Here is a 20,111-nt window from a genome sequence, read left to right on the forward strand (position 1 = left end):
TACACTTTTCCAAAACTTCACTGTACTTTTCCACCTCTGCATTTTCAAATGCATCATTTTTTTTTAATCTTGAAAATCTTTCCCATTCTGCTATGGAAACCCGAGACATTGTGCATCTCCCACCTTGACTGGCACTTCATGAAACAACATAATTTAATAGAAAGGATGAAGGCTGGCCAGGCGCGGTGGCTCACGCCTGTAATCTCAGCACTTTGGGAGTCCAAAGCAGGCAGATCACGAGGTCAGGAGTTTGAGACCAACCTGGTCAGCATAGAGAAACCCTGTCTCTACTAAAACACACACACACACACACACACACACACAAATTGGCCAGGCATGGTGGTGCACGCCTGTAGTCCCAGCTACTCGGGAGGCTGAGGCAGGAGAATCATTTGAACCTGGGAGATGGAGGTTGGCAGTGAGCAGAGATCATATCACTGCACTTCAGCCTAGTCAACAGAGCAAGACTCTTGTAAAGGACGAGGGCTTTTGTATTCAGAAACTCCAACTTGACATGCTAGCCATTATTCTTTCCATTCCATGTGTGACTATCGATTGTTTATTTCACATTTCTCTGCTATAATTCCCCCATTTGTAAAACAGATAAGATACTACATACTTCATAGGTCTGCTATGGGATTTCATGAGACAACAACTACTTAATATGTAATAAAGCCAGCAAGAATTTTGGTCTTTATTAGTTTACTGCCCCCTCTCTCTAGTGTTTCAATTCACCTATTTCCCTAAGCTCAGTAGAATTACTCTCTTACCTCACCAACCTCCCATAACATCTTCTCAAGAGCATTTTTAGGGCACTTATCCCATTTCATCTAAGCTATAAGCCTGGATAAGAATTTAAATTTTATCTATCTCAGACAGATATGTATATGTATACATATATACATGTATATGTATATGTGCATATATATATAAAAAAATTGTGTGTGTGTGTGTGTTTGCATATGTGTATATATCTTCCAGGTGTTTTGTAAGAGGGAACAACAGTAATAGTAGAACAAGGGCTTTGGAGTCAGAATCTCAGGGTTTGAGTCCTAGATCACTGCTTGTTAACTGTGTGGTTGTGGGAAAATTTTGTAAACTCTCTTGTGTCTCAGATTGCTCATGTCTAAAATGAAAGTAATTTCAGTCTCTATGGGAATGTTGCAACAATTAAATATATTAATATATCTAAACCATTTAGCACAATGTCTGCTGTATAGTAAGAGCACAGTAATGATAACCATATAAAGGCAGAAGGAATTCGTGGGATTCAAATAATGGTGAGATTAACACTTCCCACTCCCAATATCCCTAAAACCCCATGGCCAAAAGATTACTCAATCTCTAAACAGCTTCAACATATGTTAGCCCTCCAAGGTAATCCAGATTTATGGATTTTCTCCTAAATTCCCAAATTTCCTTCTTGGTCAACTGGCAGAATCAGATTACATTTCTTTTGAGGAATTTTTTTTCCCCAGCTGCCTAGGTTTCAGTGTTTTAAGACCTCTTCTTCTTTCCTTATGCAAATTGATTTTTTTTCTTTTGCTCACCACAAGGAGCTAGTAATAAACACATCGAAGCTGGCATTGAGCCAAAGTTCCCAGGTGGAGATTGGTATATTGGCTTCGATTTTAAGGCAATCTTTAATTTTTCCAGACTCTCTCCCCAAATCATCAACGCGGCAGCCTTGTAAGTGCTTATATATTTTTATTTCAATTTTTAAAGCAGTTTTTTGGTATTGCACAAATGGGATTCACACATTGCTAGCATGTTATACAGAATATCAGCCTGCACTATTTGGCTTGCAGCTCAGTTTGCAAAGTTCCATGTCTTACTAGAGGATCTCAAGTCAATCTGGTAAACACCAGTTTAAATGCTGAAGGTCACTGCTTAGGATCTTGGCTCCCTAGATTCCACATGAAATGCATCTTCAAAATTGATCGCTTCCTCTACAACTTCATGTCAAACTCGTCTCATGCCCCTTCCTCAGTCCACATTCTAGATATAATTTAAAAGGATGATTAAAATTCAGCTTTAGAAAAACCCCTTCTGCAGTGGCTTCTTTCATGTTGTCAATGTTTTGTGCCTGACCTGGCTTCCTCACTTTTTCTCTCTGTCATCTGTAGGGACTGTTAGATACAAATCCCCATGCAGGCAGAATGAGATAAATTAGGAAGACTCTACTGGCAATTTATCAGGAAGCTGCTGCAAGGCAAACCTATGAATTTCCTTGCTCAGCCTCTACTTTCCATTCACCACTCACACTTCAGTAATAATGCTTTGTAACTATTTAATGGTGCTCATTCCTCAATCTACACTGACATCGCCCATGATTAATTGGCTCTTACAGCATCCCTGAAGTGTAAGCAAGTGTTGCTACCACTGTCCCCAGTTAGCCAATAATTGAGACACAGGGTTGTCAAGTATCTTTTGGAAGGCCATGGAGAGCCACTCGGAGAATTTCCTGACTGCTATCTGTTTGCTCTAATCACTGAGCTTCCCTGCAGCTCATCGTTTCTGGGTGAAAGGCTGCTAATTAGATTCTTTGAGGAAACCCAGTAGAAGAGAATTTAAAGAATGGATGCTCCTAGAAGTCCTTTATTCCCCTTCTGTCTACAGGAAAACACGTGAATTAAGAGTATTTGTTGTTTTTGTTTTTTAAAATTTATGGCCTTCTGTCATTGGAAGGTTCAAGAAGGATATAGTCACATTCTTAACTGCTGTTTTATTGTAAATGAAGATGCTAAACAATCATGGGAAGAGGAGATATTTATAATTGCCAAAAGAGAGATGCTCATTCTCTAGTACCCACAATGAAGCTTGGCTTCCCTTCTGGCCCCTTCAGCTGTACTCACACTCCAGGACCCGTTCTTCTACCAAACCTAGCCCAACTCAGCTTCCCAGGAACATTTTCACCAACCCGTTTCCAGGACTCACATCAGGTTTCTCTGGTGATAGCCTTTTTGATTGGGGATACCAAAGTATCAGTGATTAAGTGAGGCCAAATTTGATTCTTTCAGGACACCGAGAGATGAATACTAATTTATGAGTTATTCATTCATTCATAAAATTAATAAACATCTATCAAAAATCTCTGTATGCCAAGCACTGTTATAGTGCTGTGGAACAAGAATAAATAATATACACAGTTTCTGCCCTCATGAATCTTAAATTTAATTATTTCTCTCTTTCCTTTATTCCCTCATTCGGGCAATGCCAAGTAATATTCAGCACTTCCTGAACTGCTTTTCTGCCCTCAGTTGAAGGTGGGATTACCTCCAAAGTCCAAGCACAGTAGGAAGGTGGCATGTGTAGTGGGTGGAATGGTGACTCTCCCTGATTCTACCAAAAAAAGAAAATACGTCCACATCCAAATTCCTGGAACCTATGAATATGACCTCATTTGGAAAAAGTAGTCCTTGCAGGTATAGTTAAGGGTCTTAAGATGAGATCATCCTGGATTACCCAAGTGGGCTCCAACTCCAATGACAAGTGTCCTTATAAGAGACAAAAAAGAAGACACAGAAGAGACAGAGACCATGTGAACACAGAGGCAGAGATTGGAGTGATGCAGCTCTAAGCCAAGGAGTTCCAAGGATTAGCAGCAGCCATCAAAAGCTAAGAGAAGAAAATGAAATAGATTATCTTCCCAGAGCCTCTAGGAAGAGTGTAGTCCTGCTAACACCTGGATTTAGGATTTCTGGCCTCCTGAATGCTGAGAGAATACATTTCTGTTGCTTTCTGCCACCTAGCTTATGGCAATTTGTTACAGGTGCCACTGGAAGCTAATACCTATGGCACATTGGTCTTAGAAGGTGGTGGCAGGAATGGTTACCATCAGCTCATGACCAATGTGTATGTCCAAGTGACTTCTTCTAAGTCCGAGTCCTGGTCTTTTTAATATACCTCCTCAGGCTCAGGTGATAACTCATGCTCTAATCCAATTGTAATTTTGTTACCTCCTTTAAGAAACATTCCCTCATTTTTCTCTAAGATCAACATAAAAGTACCAAACAAGTAACATTTCAAACAAAGTTGTCAAGAAATACATTTTTTTTCAGCCTGTATAAATTGTTTTCTGAGAAATGTGCATGCAGATAATAGAATACATTATGTAACAATAAGGAAGCAGCCACAATTTGCCAGTCCCACTCCTGGATTTTTAAAGAGAAGGCAGAAAATAAATAGCTAGATGACATGTTAGGGAAATTCCATATCAGTGAGGTGTAACTTGTCCACAGGTCTGCCAGAACGCCTGATATGGTTTGGCTCTGTGTCCCCACCCAAATCTCACCTTGAATTGTAATAATCCCCACGTGTTGTAGGGGGGACCCAGTGGGAGGTAATTGAATTATGGGGATGGGTTTTTCCCATGATAGTGAATATGACTCATAAGATCTGATGGTTTTATAGAGGGGAGTTCTCCTGCACATATCCTCTTGCCTGCTGCCATGTAAGACATCCCTTTGCTCTTCCTTCATCTTCCACCATAATTATGAGGCCTCCGTAACCATATGGAACTGTGAGTCCATAAAACTTCTTTCCTTTCTAAATTACTGAGTCTTGGGTATGTCTTTATGAGCAGCATGAGAACCAACTAATACAACATCCTTTTGTAGATTGAGGAGAATTGACTGGCCTTGTTTCTCACAAAAACCTAAGCCTCCCCAGAGGGCAACATTGCTTATCATTGTAGCCCTCCCCAGGTTTGATATAGCCTTCAACTCTTGGTGGTAACAATGATAACTATAGCCAGCCTTTACTGAATTCTTAATATCTGCCAGGATTTATTCTACATGCTTTACATATATTTATTAATTTGATCTTGAGTGTCATCCTAGGTAAGAGATACTTGTATGATTCTGATTTTACCATGAGAAAACAAAGTCACAGCCAGGCTAATAAATATCTGTTTTGTTTCTGAGGCAAATTATCTCACTGATTGAATTTTTAAGAATCTGAAGCTACCAGATCGTCTATTGCATTTTGTGCTGTTTATAGACAACCTCTCTCTGCATAATTGGTTATCAGTTTTATTGAGGTAAAATTTGTATACAATACAATGATACAAATTTATTCATACAGTTTAATGGGGTTTGAGGTATGTGTTTGGTTATTTCAGTGCAATAAAAACAAAAAATATTTTCATTATCCTTAATTTTTCCCTCATGTTTCTTTGCAACCAATCCCCTTCTCAAATTCCAATCCAGACAATCACTAAACTATTTTCTATATGTAAGGATTAATTTTTTAATAGGTAGAATCACACAATGATGTTGTACCTGCCTCAGTATGCTGTGTTTGTGATTAAGTCATGTTGGATGTATTAATATTGATGATTAATATCTGTTATATGAATACATCACAATCTGTTGATCTGTTAGCCTCTTGATGCATATGTGTGTTGTTCCCAGTTTGTGGTTATTATAAATGAAGCTGCTGTGAGCATTTGTGTACAAACCTTTGTGTGGACCTATGTTTGCTTTTCTCTTGGAATGAAATTTCTGGGTAATACGGTAAGTGTATGTTTAACTATAGAAGAAACTTCCGGGTTGTTTCTCAAAATAGTTGTCCCATTTAACACTCCCACTGGCAGGCTGAAAGTTCAAGTAACTTTACATCTCTACCTACACATGGTATTGCCATTCTTTTTAAATTTTAGCTAAACTAAATAGTGTAGTGTATAGTGGTATCTCATCATAACTTTATTTGCATTATTTGATGCATAATGATGTAGAACATTTCTTCTTATGCCTATTGGCCATTTGAATATCTCTTCTGTGAAATATTTGTTCAATTTTTTGCCAACTTTTTATTGGCTTATTTCTCTAATTAATGAGATGTAAAATTTAATTTACATATTTTCAAAATGTTCTTTGTTAGATAGCTCAATATAGTTTGTAAATATTCTTTATCAGTCTGCAGCTTCCCTCCTCATTTTCTAAATAGTGTATTTTAAAGAGGAGGATTTAATTTTCATAAAGTTTTAATTTGTTGGTTATCTTCTTCTTTGGTGAGTGATTTTTGTTATCAAATAAATCTTGCCTGCCCAAAGATTATGAAGATTTTTATCTTCTAAGCTTTCTTTTATAAATAATGTAGTTTTATATTTTTAAATTTAGAGTTAATCAATTTTGAGTTATTTTTTGTCTATAGTTTGAAGTAAAAATCGTGGTTCACTTTTTTTTATATTGTTATTCGGCTGCCCCCAGCCCAACTTGTTGAAAGGAGTATTTTTTCCATTAAATTATCTGAAACTGTCTCCAAAATCAGTTTTCTTTTCTACTGATCTGTATTACTATGCTTGTGTCCCTACCACAGTCTTTTAACTACTATAGTTTTATAATAAGTCTTAAAATTAGGAAGTGTAAGTCCTCCTACATTGTTCTTTCTCAATATTCTTTTGACTTTTCTATGGTCTTTTGCAAATCTAATCAAATTTTCTAATTGACTAGTTAATTTCTAAACAAAAAAAAGTCTGCTGAAATTGTTATTGATATAGCAATTTGAGTAGAATTGACCTTTTAACATACTGTATTTTATGATCCATATACATCATACATTTCTTCCTTTATTTAAGTATTCTTTAATTTCTTCTAGCAGTATTCTGTTGTATTCAGTTTATGAATCTTGGGTAATTTTTGTTAAACTTATCCTTAAGTGTTTCATAGTATTTCAATTATCTCTTCATAGGATATGGAAATACAATTGATTTTTGTACATCTGGTTACCTTTTATTTAGTTGCTAAACTCATGAAGTAGTTCTAGTAACTTTTGGTAGATTCTTGGAATTTTCTGCTCTCTGTGAATAAAGACGTTTTTACTTATTTCTTTCCAATCTGTATGCCTTTTGTTTCTTTGTCTTGCCTTATTAGACTGACTAGGACCACCAGTACAATGCTGAATAGTGGATTCCAATTATACTTATGTTAGATCACTTGCTATTGTCCCATGGTCAGTGAGGCTATATTAAATGTATTCTGTCTTTCATATCTCTGTGCTTTAGTTTTAATAATTTCTTCTGTTCTGCTTTCAGTTTTCTGATCTTTTCTTCTGTGGTGTCTAGTCCCTTGTTAAGTGCATCTGGTTAGTTTTTCAATTTGGTGTTGTATTTTTCAACTCCAGAAATGTCATTTCATTCTTTTTTATACTTTTCGTTTTTCTCTTTCTTATGTTCATTTTTTTTTTAAGTAAAATAGCTATTTATTCAGCCTGTTGTCATGCCAACATGTTCTGTGCATATACCACTATAATTAGCACATCCTTTGTAACAGGTAAAATTGTACATCAAGTTGTATTTCATGTTACCTGATTATATAAAAATGTAAAATGAAAATGAATTATCAGTTCCTTTTAACATTCCTAGTAAACAAGTCAGCAGTAGATATGAGGCACAAAATCTTAGTAAAATATGACACAGGGAGAGCAATAATGTAATTCTTATTTAAACTTAACTTGTCATAATTTGCTATTAATATACAAAGACAACAAACTTTTAAAACATTACATTTACTAAGATTCTGGCAATAAGACACAGCATACCAGGCTTGCCACTCAACTTGTTATTGTAAGTCTCAGCTTCAATATGAAGCCTTTTTTTTTTTTTAAATCAAAATCCTGCTTTTTACATGCTAAATATCTTGGCAAGTAGGCCATTAAACATAGTAATGAACAGCAAGAGTGAGGAGTTAACAAAAGCTAAACATTGCAGCCTAAACAAAATTCATACAAAAAATAAACTATCACTGGTTACATAAAATTTTCCTGACTGGTTAAAACTTAGTATAAAACATGCATTTTAGAATCTTTAGCTATCAAGTTCAAAAAGTACCAGTGTCTATTTAAAATAATTCCTCTCCCAAGCCAAAGTGTAATCAAAATTAATTCAAATGACAACACATTCTAATGCTAAAAAATTTTCATTATTACTGAAGTGGAGGTAAATCTCAGAGCTTTTGGGGCTTTCTCATGCTGCAAATGGCTGTTTCTCTGGTTCACTGAAAGCAGCATATGACAGCATCCAAGGATGACACTAAGCTCGGTAAAGGGCAAGACTGCTGGTAGCCAGCTCTGACCTCCCTGTGAAGCATGGCTACTGTGTCCAGAATATAGGATGTGTGAGGATCAAAGGCACACTATTCTGCTAGCTAAAGAGATAGCAAACCACCCCCCAACCCTAAAAGCTCCTTCCCCAGGTAAATAAAAGTATACAAGGGGAAAAAATTAAAATACACTTATCTACAGAGTAAGGGTTTTAAAATATTAATGTAATCCCTCCTCCAAAAATTTTAACTAGAGTCATCTGGTCATTTCTGATTACATCTTAAAGATACATCCAGATTCAATTTCTGTTGGTTTATCCTTAGACACTTCTAGTCAAAAGTATTAATTTTATTCCCAAATATCTTAACCACTAGTAGGACTGCAGTGTCTTATCTCCCAGAGTTATCAAGCACTGGAAGAAAAAAAAAAAAGATGTTCAAGCAGCAGGCAACATTTATGGCCCTTTCACACAGTGGCATCTGAGTGGCTACTGAATAGTCCAGGAATAATTCTAAAAACAAGAAAATTCATGCATTTTAGTAAATATGTTGTAGTTTTCACAGTTGAAATTTCCTCAGACATTGCACTTTCTTTAGAAGGGAATCCTGATTTTTCTTAATGTTATGGTGAGTCAGGACTTGAACTAGCAGCCTTCTTTTTCTTCTTCTTACTGTGTTTCTTATGCTTCTTTTTCTTTTTCGTTTTTTCTGTTGCTTTTTCTCGTTCTTCACTGCTTTTCTTCTTTTTTGCTCGCACCTCCTCAATATACTCTGATTCTGACAAGGACTCAGATGATAAAGGTTTATCTTCAGAATACATCTTTCTCTTTTTACTGAGTCCTTTAATATCCTTTTCTTTCTCAGTTCCATCTTTTGACTTCTTTTTCTTTTTTAAACTATCCTTACTGTCTGATTCAGTTTCTGACATGGAGCTTTCAGAAGATTTATGTGAACGGTTCTTCTTTTTCTTTCTCCGTTTTCCTTGTTTCTTATCCTCATCTTCGGAATCAGAAGAACTGCTGGAAGAATCAGAGCTTGATGAAGAAGAAGATGAATACCTACCAGATTTCTTCTTTTCTTTCTTCTTTCTCTGTCTTTTTTTGGATGAGCTCTCACTTCCACTTAATAATTTCTCCCTGTGTTTTTCCAATTCTTTCTTCCAGTTCTCATTCATTTTTTCTTCAAATTCAGCCAAAGCCTTGGAGCCTTTCTTTTTCTTTTCTAGTTGCTCTTTTACTTCTTCCCAGGTAGGCCTTGGTCGATTCAGATAATCTTGTATTGTTGGCCCTGAAGACTGGACTGGACCCCTTGATCTCGCCATTGCTATTGGGTTCATATAGGCCACCCGATTGTCCCGCTTCCCCATGGTGCTGGATTGAGCGCACAGTCGCACGCCAAGCTCTTATGTTCATTTTTCTTTTACGCCATTGAACATATTTAAAATAACATTTTTTAAATCCTTTCTATTCCATAATATTAGTCATTTCTTCAATTCTTTATTTTTTTGTTTGTTTTGAAACAGAGTCTTGCTCTGCTGGCCAGGCTGGAGTGCAGTGGCACAATATCTGCTAATCGTGACCTCCACCTCCCAGATTCAGGCAATTCTTGTGCCTCAGCCTCTTGAGTAGCTGGGACTACAGGTGTGTACCACCATGCCCAGCTAATTTTTATATTTTTAGTAGAGATGGGGTTTTGCCATGTTGGCCGGGCTGGTCTCGAACTCCTGGCCTCAAGTGATCCACCTGACTTGGCCTCCCAAAGTGCTGGGATTACAGGTGTGAGCCACCATGCCCAGCCATCTGTCATTTTTTAAGCTTTGTATTCACAAACTTTACCCCATTTTTGGATCTTGACTCTATCTCTTTACATGCCTTGTAATTTTAGATCGGATGTTCAATATTGTAACTGTTACCTGGGTGAGTATCTGGATTTTGTTTTCTTCCTAAAAACAGTGTCATATTTTTTTTCTTTTTTCTGAGAGTCAATTAGTTTGCATCTAGGCTGACATCACCCTTCCAGTCTTGTGTTAAAGCTTTGTATAAGCTTGTATAGAGAAGTGTAAACTCTTCAACTGGTGCAACACTGTTTTGTGTTAATTCGAGCTTTACTGGGCTATCACTATTGAATAAAAATCCTACATATTTAAGGGGTACAATGTGATGTTTTGACATGTGTATACATTGTGAAATGTTTACCACAATAAAGCTAATTAACATATCAATCACCTAACAGTTATTTGTGTGTGTGTGGTAAGAATACTTGAGATTTCCTCCCTTAGAAAATTTTAAGTATATTTTAACTTAATATGAATCCTAGTCACCATGTTATACATTAGACCTCCGGAACTTATTCAACTTGTAACTGACAGTTTGCACCCTTTGACCAACATGACCCCCTTACCCATACCCCCAACCCAAGCAACCACCATTCTACTCCGTTTCTGTGAGTTCAACTTTTCAAATTTCAACATATGTGAGATCATGCAAAGTTTGACTTTCAGTGTCTGTTTTATCTCACATAGTATAATGTCTTCCAGGCTCTTTCCTTTTTTCTTGAGACAGGGTCTTGCTGTCACTCGGGCTGGAGTACAGCAGCATAATCATAACTTACCACAGCCTCACTCCTGGGCTCAAGCGATTCTCTCACCTCACTCTCCCAAGTAGCTGGGACTACAGGTAGCTGGAACGACAGGTACATGCCACCATGCCTGGCTAATTTTTTAATTTTTGGTAGATACAGGGGTTGCGCTATGTTGCCAAGGCTTGTCTCAAGCAATCCTCCTGCCTTGGCCTCCAAACTAATCACAACTAGAATGACAGGCATGAGCCACTACACTCAGCCATTTCTCCAGCTTCTTTCTTAAGGTTGAATAATAATCCATTGTGTGTGTCTGTATATATATACACAAACAATTATATTGTAAATAATGCTGTATGAACATGGGAGTGCAAATACTTCAACATACTTATTTCACTTCCTTTAGATGTATATGCAGAAGTGAGGTTGTTACATGGTAGTTCTATTTTTCATATTTTGGAATACTTTTATACTGTTTTGCATGTTGTCTGCACCATTTTACATTCCCACCAACAGTGTACAAGGGTTCTTATTTCTCTACAATCTCACCAACACTTGTCTTTTGTTTTTCTGATAAAGCCATCTTAGCAGGTATGAAGTGATATCTCCCTGTCATTTTGATTTGCATTTCCCTGTTGAATGGTTATGTGAAACTTTTCATTTACCTGTTGGCATTTTCTTTGGAAAAATGTCTATTCAGATCCTTTGCCCATTTTTAAATCAGGTATTTGTTTTTCCACTTTTGAGTTGTATGACCTACTTGTTTATTTTTGCTTGTGTTACCTGAGCTTTTGGGGTCATGTCCAAAAAATCATTGCCAAGAACAATATCAAGGTCTTTTTCTCCGTACTTTCTTCTTTTATGAGTTTTATGGTTTTATGTCTTACATTTACATATTTAATCCATTCATAGTTGTTTTTTGTGTCTGGTGTAAGATAAGGGTCCAATTTCATTCTTTTGTATGTGGCTATTCAGTTTTCCCACCACCATTTAATAAGAACTATCCATTTCCCATTTTGTATTCATGGCCTCTTTGCCAAGATATCCATGGGCTTATTTCTGGGCTCTCGATTCTGTTCCACTGGTTTATGCATCTGTTTATATGTAAATACCATGCTATTTTAAGTTTATAGTTTTGTAATAGAAATCGAAATCAGAAAGTATGGTGCTTTCAGCTCTCATCTTCTTGCCCAAGATTTCTTTTGTTATTCAGGGTCTTTGGTGGTACCATGCAAATTTTAGAATTTTTTTTCTATTTCTGTGAAAAATGCTACTGTAATTTTGATGGGGATTGCATTGAATCTAGAGATTGCTTTAAGTAGCATGAACATTTTAATAATAATTCTTTCAATCCATGAACAAGGAGTATTTTTTCACTGATTTGTGTCTTCTTTCATCTTTTGTCAGTGTTTTATAGTTTTCAGTGTACAAATCTTTCATCTCCTTGGTTAATTTAGTCTTAGATATTTTTTGATGCTATTGTAAATGACATTGTTTTCTTATTTTTTTTCAGATGGTTTGTTGTTAGTGTACAGAAATAAGACTGATTTTTGTACGTTGATTTTTTTTTATCTGGAAACATCACTGAATTTACTAGTTCTAACAGCATTTTTTTTGGTTGAGTCTTTAGGATTTTCTATATATAATATTATGCCATCTGCAAACAGACAAGTTACCTTCTACGTTTTGTTTTTTTTTTTTTGAGACAAGTTCTTTCTTTGTTGCCCAGGCTGGAGTGCAGTGGTGCCATCTCAATTCACTGCAACCTCAGCCTCCCAGGTTCAAGCGATTCTTCTGCCTCAGCCTCCCAAGTAGCTGGTATTACAGGCATGCCACCACGCCCAGCTAATTTTTGTATTTTTAGTAGAAATAGGGTTTCACCATGTTGGCCAAGCTGGTCATGAACTCCTAACCTCAAGTGATCTACCCAAGTTGGCCACCCAAAGTGCTGGAATTACCAGCATAAGCCACCACACCCAGCCTACCTTCCACTTTTATTATTTGTATGTCTTTTTTTTTTTTTTTCTAATTTTTCTGGCTAGGACTTCTAGTACTATGTTGAGCAGAAGTGATGAGATGGACATCCTTCACTTGCTCCTTATCTGAGAAGAAAAGCTTTCACCTTTTCATCATTGAGTATGATGTTAGCTGAGAGCTTGTCATATGTGACCTTTATTATATTCAGATATATTCCTTCTATATCTAATATCTTGATAGTTTTTATCATGAAAGTATGTTGAAAATGTAAAATGCTTCTTCTTCATCTATGGAGATGATTGTATCATATTTATTCTTCATTCTGTTAATGTGGCATATCATTTATTGATTTCTATGTGTTGAACCATTTTTGCGTCCCAGGGATAAATCACACTTGATCATGGTACACAATACTTTTAATGTGGTATTGTTTCAATTGCTAGTATTTTGTTGAGAATTTTTGTACATATGTTTATCAGGGATATTGGCCTGTAATTTTCTTTTCTTGTAGTGTCCAAATCTGGCTTTGATATTAGGTTAATGCTATGCTTGTAAAATGAGTTTGGAAGTATTTTCTCCTCTTTGCTTTTTGAGAAGAGTTTCATAAGGATTGATATTAATTCCTCTTTAAATGTTTGATAGAATTCAGCAGTGAAGCTATTACGTCCTATGCTTAGCTTTGTTCAGGTTTTTGATTCATACTTTAATCTCCTTATTCATTATTGATACATTCAGATTTTCTAATTCTTCATGATTTAGTATTAGAAGGTTGTATGTTTATAGAAATTTGTTCATTTCTTCTAGTTTATCCAATTTGTTGACATATAATTGTTCATAATAGTCTCTTATGGTCCTTTGTATTTCTGTAGCACCAGTTGTAATATCTCCTTTTCATTTACAATGTTTGACTTTTTTCTTTTTTCTTTAGTCTAAAGATTTTAAAATTTTTATCTTTTCAAAATATCAACTCAGTTTCAGTGATCTTATCTATTGTTTTTCTACTTTCTGTTTTATTTATTCATTCTCTGGTCTTTGTTTTCCTTCTTTCTGCTAATTTTGTACTTCATTTGTCTGCCTTTCTCTAGCTCCTTACATGTAAAGTTAGCTTGTTTATTTGAGATTTTTCTTTTTTCTTAATGTAGGCATTTATCACTATAAACTTAACTGCTTTTTCTTTATATCTGAAGTTTTGGTATGTTGGGTTTGCATTTTTGTTTGTCCCAAGATATTTTTGATTTCCTTTTTTATTTCTTCTTTAACCTTATAGTTACTCAGAAGTATGTCATTTTTGTGAATTTTACAGTTTTTCTTCTGTCATTCACATCTAGTTTCATACCACCTGTATTAGTCCGTTCTCAGGCTGCTATTAAGAACTGCCTGAGACTGGGCAAATTATAAAGGTAAGAGGTTTAATTGACTCAGAGTTCTGCAGGGTTGGAAGGCCTCATGAGACTTACAGTCATGGCAGAAGGGGAAACAAACAAGTCCGTCTTCACATGGCAGCAGGAAAGAGAAGAATGAGAGCTGTGTGAAGGGTAAAACCCTTTATAAAACCATCAGATCTCATGAGAACTTACTTAGTATCATGAGAATAGCATGGAGAAAACAATTTCCATGATTCGATTACCTCCTGTCGGTTCCCTCCCACAACATGTGGGGATTATGAGAACTACAATTCAAGATGAGATTTCGGTGGGGACACAGCCAAACCATGTCACCACCACTGTTTTCTTATAAATTTTCTGTCTGAATGATGTATTCATTAAAACTGGGGCATTGAAATCCCCTTGTAGTATTGTATTGCTATGTATTTCTCCTTTCAGATCTGTTGTATGCTTTATGTATTTGGGTAAGGAATCATTGGTTAGGAATTCTTTTCTTCCGAGGTTAAATGAATGTATGTTTACAATTGTTTTATCATCTTGATAAACTGATCCCACAATTATTATATAATGACTTTTATTGTCTTTTGTTACAGTTTTTGACCTAAAGTCTATTTTCTCTGGTGTTAATACAGCTACCAATCCTCTCTTGGTTTACATTTGCATAGAAAATCTTTTTGTATTTCTTCATTTTCAGCCAATGTATGTCTTGAAAGTTGAATTGAGTCTCATGTAAACAAAATATACTTGGAGCTTTTTTTAAAAAAATCAATTTAACCACCCTATGTCTTTTGATTGGAGAATTTAACCCATTTACATTTAAAGTGATTATTGATAGGCAGGAACTTACTGATATTTTATTAATTGTTTTTTGGCTGTTTTGTTGTTCCTTTGTTTCTTCTTCCCTTTCTGTCTTCTTTTGTAGATTTGATGATTTTTTGGAATGGCATGCTTTGTTTTCTTCCTCCTTATCTTTTGTGTATCTCCTATAGGATTTTGGCTTTATGGTTACCATGAGGTTTACATAAAAGATCTTCTAACAGTCTATTTTAAGCTCATAATAACTTTACTTGCATATGAAAACTGTAAACTTTTGCTCCCCCAAATTCTCTGTTGTTGATTCACAGTTCATATATTTTTACATTGTGAATCTTGTGAATCCATTAACAAGTTACTGTAACTATAGATTTTCAATAATTTTGTCTTTTAACATTTCTACTAAAGTTGAAGGTGAGTCACTCACCACCATTACAGTAATAGGGTAAAGGGATACTTAACTTTACCAGCAAGTTTTATTATTTCATATGTTTTATATTACTAATTAGCATTCTTTCATTTCAGCTTAAAAAGCTCACTTCATTATTTCTTATTAAAAAAAGTCTAGTGGTGATGAACTTCCTCAATTTTTATTTGTCTGAGAAATTCATTATTGCTCCTTCATTTCTGAAAGACAGCTTTACCAGATAAATTATTCTTATTGGTTTTTTTTTCCCCCTTCAGCACTTTGAACATATTATCTCACTTTCTCCTAACCTATAAGGTTTTGCTAAAAAAAAAAATCTGTTGAAAATCTTATGAGGGTTTTGTTGTAAGCAATAAATCTTTCTTGCTACTTTCAAAAATTCTCTTTGATTTTTGACAATTGATTATAATGTGTCTTACTGAAGTCCTTTTTGGGTTGAAACTCTGGAAATTTTTGTACTTCACATATCTGGATGTCTATCTCTCTCCCCAGCTTTGAGATGTTTTCAGCCATTATTTATTTAAACAAGTTTTCTATTTCTTTCTCCATTCTTCTTGTGGGATACTCCTAATTTTATATCATTTCTCTGAATGGTGTCTGTAATTAGTGCTTGTAATTTTATGTTGCCTCAGCATCCATTTTAAAGTATGTGTAATTTTCTCACATCAGAAGCAGGGCTCAACCAGCCTTGCAGTTTCTAATACTATACCCCACTCAGATGGTTTCAGGTAGTAGACAGAGATAAATCTTAGAGGCATCTTTCTTGCCTCACAGGTTGATCTCCCTACTTTCCTGCTGCCTCCTTTAAATGGACCATTCAGAGGCATCTTTCTTGCTTCACAGGCTGATCTCCCTACTCTCCTGCTGCGTCCTTAAATGGATCATTCAGACATTTTCCAATGAACTTAAAGGGACCACTTCTTGGTTACAGCACGACCTCCTGGAACTAGTACCTGCTTGCTTTAACCCACAAATTATGGCATCCTAGGGGAAACATGTTTCTATAACACCCTGGACTCAATAAATGCATTGACTCATGGGTCCCTTCTCTCTTTCTGCTTGTGCTCCACGGCTTCTGTGTACGTGTGGCCTTCAGGGGTGCTGTGTGTCCTCCAGGATCTATAAATACTAAAACTCTTAAATTTTCACATTGTGGTTGTGTCATTGAAGTTGCTCCCACAGTCCAACCCAAATCCCTGATGGTGAGGCTGCCCCAAAGGGACCCATGCAGGTGGATCCCCTGCTGGTACTCTTTTGTCTGAACCTCTCAGTTGCTGAGAAGAGTAGTTACCAGCTAAGCTGATAGAGTTTCATTTAAAGCAGCTTCTCATATATCCTGTAGGCTTTCCTCATTCCTTTTTAATCTTTTTTTTCTCCTCTTACTGGATAATATCAAGTGACCCATCTTTGAGTTCACAGACTCTTTGGTTTTGCTTGATCAAATCTGCTGTTGACACTCTACTGCATTTTTCATTTTTTTCATTGCGTATTTCAGCTCCAGAGTTTCTATTTTTATAAAAATGTTTATCCCTTTGTGCAACTTCTTCTTTTGTTCGTGTATTATTTGCCTGACTTCATTGAGTTGTCTATGTTCTCTTTTAGCTCACTGAGCTTCTTTAAGACAATTGTTTTGAATTCTTTATCAGGCAACTTATTGATGCCTATTTCTTTGGGATTGGTCACTAGAATAATTGTATTTTTTGTTGATGTCATGTTTAGTTGATTTTTCATGTTTTTAAAAAATCTTAAATTGCTGCATTTGGAGATACAATCAACTTCTCCAGTTCTTACTGAATAGCTGCAGGGGATAAACACCTTCACCTGTTAGCCTGGATAGGAATTCTGACTCTCTCTTAGATCTTTTCTCTGGGTGCATGCACACTACACTTTGTGTTCCCTCTTGGGGAGCAATTGTGATTACACACCTTCTCTTGATGCTGGAAACCAAGCTGGGTACTGGGAGCTCCCGTTTGTTTTTCCTAGGCTGGTTTCCTACAATCCTTGCTTGTGTGCTGTCTCCCAATCCTGCAGAGTTGGGCCAGCTGTCTGCATCTGCTCATGAGCCATCTGCAGAGTCTCATACTTGTCATTCACAGAGCCAAATGTGGGGTGGGGAAAGAGGGATTTGGCAAGGTGTGTCAAATGTCATGGGTGCTTTTGGTTCAGTTACAGTGTTCCATAGGCAAGGCATTCCAAGAGCTTCTTGGATGGACGTCCTGATGAAATCCACAAATTAGTAGGATTCATGATCCCTTGTTTTCTGAGCTCTGGTTGCTTTGAGTACCCCCCTCACTTTGCTGATCCCAGTCCCTTTCAACCACTTGACTGTGCCAGTCACCAGTATCCTGGGTGGGATGAGAAAGACGTGGGTCTTGTGAGCAGCGTCCCACATGGCTGAGGGAGTCAGGTGCTCACTTACTACACTCTCACTTTTCCCTGTAGGAGAAATCACAGGCCCATGGTGTCTGTCTTGGCACTGAGCTTTGCCACCTTGTGGGAGGGCTGATATAGGTAAAGTAAAGCTACTCCTCTTACTTTCTCCAATATGTCAGATTTTTTGCTCCAGTGATGTGCTCAAACTTCCCTGCTGGATTCTTGTGCCCCCACAAAGGTACTCTCATCCATGGATGGTTGTCAGCATCCATGCTTCTACATGGAGATGATGACAGAAAACTCCTATTTCGCTATCTTTCTGGTGTCACTCCCTATAGCACTGTTCTCATTGTATAGTCATTATAACATCTCTGCTAAATGCCCTGGGTGTTCAATGAGGTCTCCCAACTCTTGTTGGTAAAAACTCAAAATTTTTTTAACCTCGTATAAGCCAGATTTGTTGTTTTGCTTATAAGTCCCTAATAGTTCTTTCCATCTTTATTGTCTTCATTGAAAACCCTGAAACCCTGGTCTCATAGAGCTTCAACCTATGCACGTGCAGCTTAATATTTAAACAAATATCTACAGTTTTACAGAGCTATTTTCCTCTGTTACTTATTTCTGGTATGTTACCCATTTCTGGTATGTTACCCTAAAACATTCAGGTACCTCAGTTTTTCCAAACTTGATCTCTGTTATGTAAGTTCAGAGAGACTACCACTGCTTGAATTAACTCTCCCCACTCCAGAGTCCTTTATATTATTCAGCTGGAAAGTTGGAAAGAATCTAGAGCTTACCGCTTTTGTTTTCCTTTATTGGGAATTACACTCCTTTGCTGTTCTTTATCTAACGACTGAATTTCTTTCAAATAAATTTTGTCCAGTTTTCTAGCTATTGATGTGAAATGGGTATTAAAGTACCAAGTTTTCATTATGGTCAGAAAAAAGAGTAATTGTTGAACAAAGAATCAGAAATTCTCATTCCACGATCTTTCAAGAGTTTCCCTTAAGTTTAAGGGGTATAAGTTTCCCTTAAGTTTAAGGGGTATACCCCCTTAAGTTGTGGGGTATACTTATATTTTCTTGATTTTTTTTCTTCACCTATCTCCACTCCTAAGGTACATCTTGGTCTGAATTACTGTTATTTCTTTCATCCATTCTCCACAAAATCAGCAAGGCAATGTATTTTGTGTGACAGCATATTACTAAAAATTGGTAATATGTTGTCAGTTTAAGTAACATTACACCATATCAGATGACAAGTAGGGACATAAAATAGAAGACTTGACATCAACAGCCTTAAAGATACTGGACTATTCCTGGCAGGGAATTTTTTACTATACATCTGTCCTACAGAGGCCCAAGTGTGAGCCATCCTTTGGGATTCATTCATTCTCCTTTTCTTATCCCTTTTCCTATTTCCATTCTTCATCCAATTGCGTAATCCCCAATCCCTCTTCCTTAAGCTATCAACTACAAATTAAGAATTCTTGGCAGAGTGCAGTGGCTCATGCCTGTAATCCCAGTACTTTGGGAGGCCGAGGTGGGCAGATCACCTTAGGTAAGGAGTTTAAGACCAGTCTGGCCAATATGACGAAACCCCATCTCTACTAAAAATGCAAAAATTAGCCAGGCATGGTGGTGGGTGCCTATAATCCCAGCTACTCGGGAGGCTGAGGCAGGAGAATCACTTGAACCTGGGAGGCAGAGGTTGCAGTGAGCCGAGATCACGCCACTGCACTCCAGCATAACTTGACTAACCAGATCAACTTAGATTTTTCTCCTCAGTCTTATCCTTCTAGAACAGTGGTTTTTAAATTCTGGCTGCTCATTAGAATCACCAAAAGAAACTTTTATATAAATTCTACTTCCTGGGCCTCAACTAAACCCAACAAGATCAGAATTTCCTGGTGAAATTGGGAACCTCTATTTCTATTTTTTAAAATTCCCCACTAATTTTAATACGCACTCAACTGGGAACCACTTCTGGAAATTTGGCCCATGGAGCTTGCTTTTCTCAGCTGGAAAGATCCTGTCAGGTATTTTCATTAACAAAATGACCATTATGTTAACTTTCCAGCCTAGAGAGCATAAGAATTCAGAACAAGTTTTGATATTATGATTTTTTTCACCCTTCCTTTGTCTCAGATTATATATTTAAGCTTATCTTTTCAGTATTCTCAAAATGAGAGAGAGGGATTAGGAAAATTTCTTTCTTTCCAGAGCTAAGACTATTAAGTCATGATTTTCTTATCCTTATAATCTTCATATCTTTTAATGTTTGATGCACTTAAAAATTTAAACAGATTGAGTTTTAATAACTCAAATTCTGACAGTTTTTGGTCATACCTAGTCTGTAAAAGAAGTTGATGTTATTGTCTCGAGGTGAAATTTTCTGAAGTTGACTAATCCTTGGATATTTTAATGTAATTTATAAATTGACAAATAATAATTGTGCATATTTATGGCATTCAATGTGATGTTTTGATCTATGTATACAATGTAGAAAGATTTAATC

At 36.4% G+C, this 20,111-nt stretch overlaps 1 protein-coding gene and 1 long non-coding RNA gene across 14 annotated transcripts in view; one reads left to right on the forward strand and one right to left on the reverse strand.

Annotated features, from left to right (window-relative positions):
- Positions 1–20,111, forward strand: part of LOC105475937 (uncharacterized) — a 459,161-nt gene that overhangs the window by 160,851 nt on the left and 278,199 nt on the right. The gene's annotated exons all lie outside the window — the stretch shown is intronic.
- LOC105468545 (protein FAM133B) lies at positions 7,179–9,441 on the reverse strand. The gene has a single exon (XM_011718770.2). It carries the CDS (start codon positions 9,406–9,408, stop codon positions 8,665–8,667), a length of 744 nt encoding a protein of 247 aa, XP_011717072.1. The 5' UTR covers positions 9,409–9,441; the 3' UTR covers positions 7,179–8,664.

The sequence above is a fragment of the Macaca nemestrina genome, chromosome 8, assembly GCF_043159975.1.
Source record: "Macaca nemestrina isolate mMacNem1 chromosome 8, mMacNem.hap1, whole genome shotgun sequence".
NCBI lineage: Eukaryota > Metazoa > Chordata > Mammalia > Primates > Cercopithecidae > Macaca > Macaca nemestrina.

What these genes read in the sequence shown, in the direction of transcription:
- LOC105468545 (XM_011718770.2), bottom strand. Translation starts at nt 9,408, where the DNA reads ATGGGGAAGCGGGACAATCGGGTGGCCTATATGAACCCAATAGCAATG.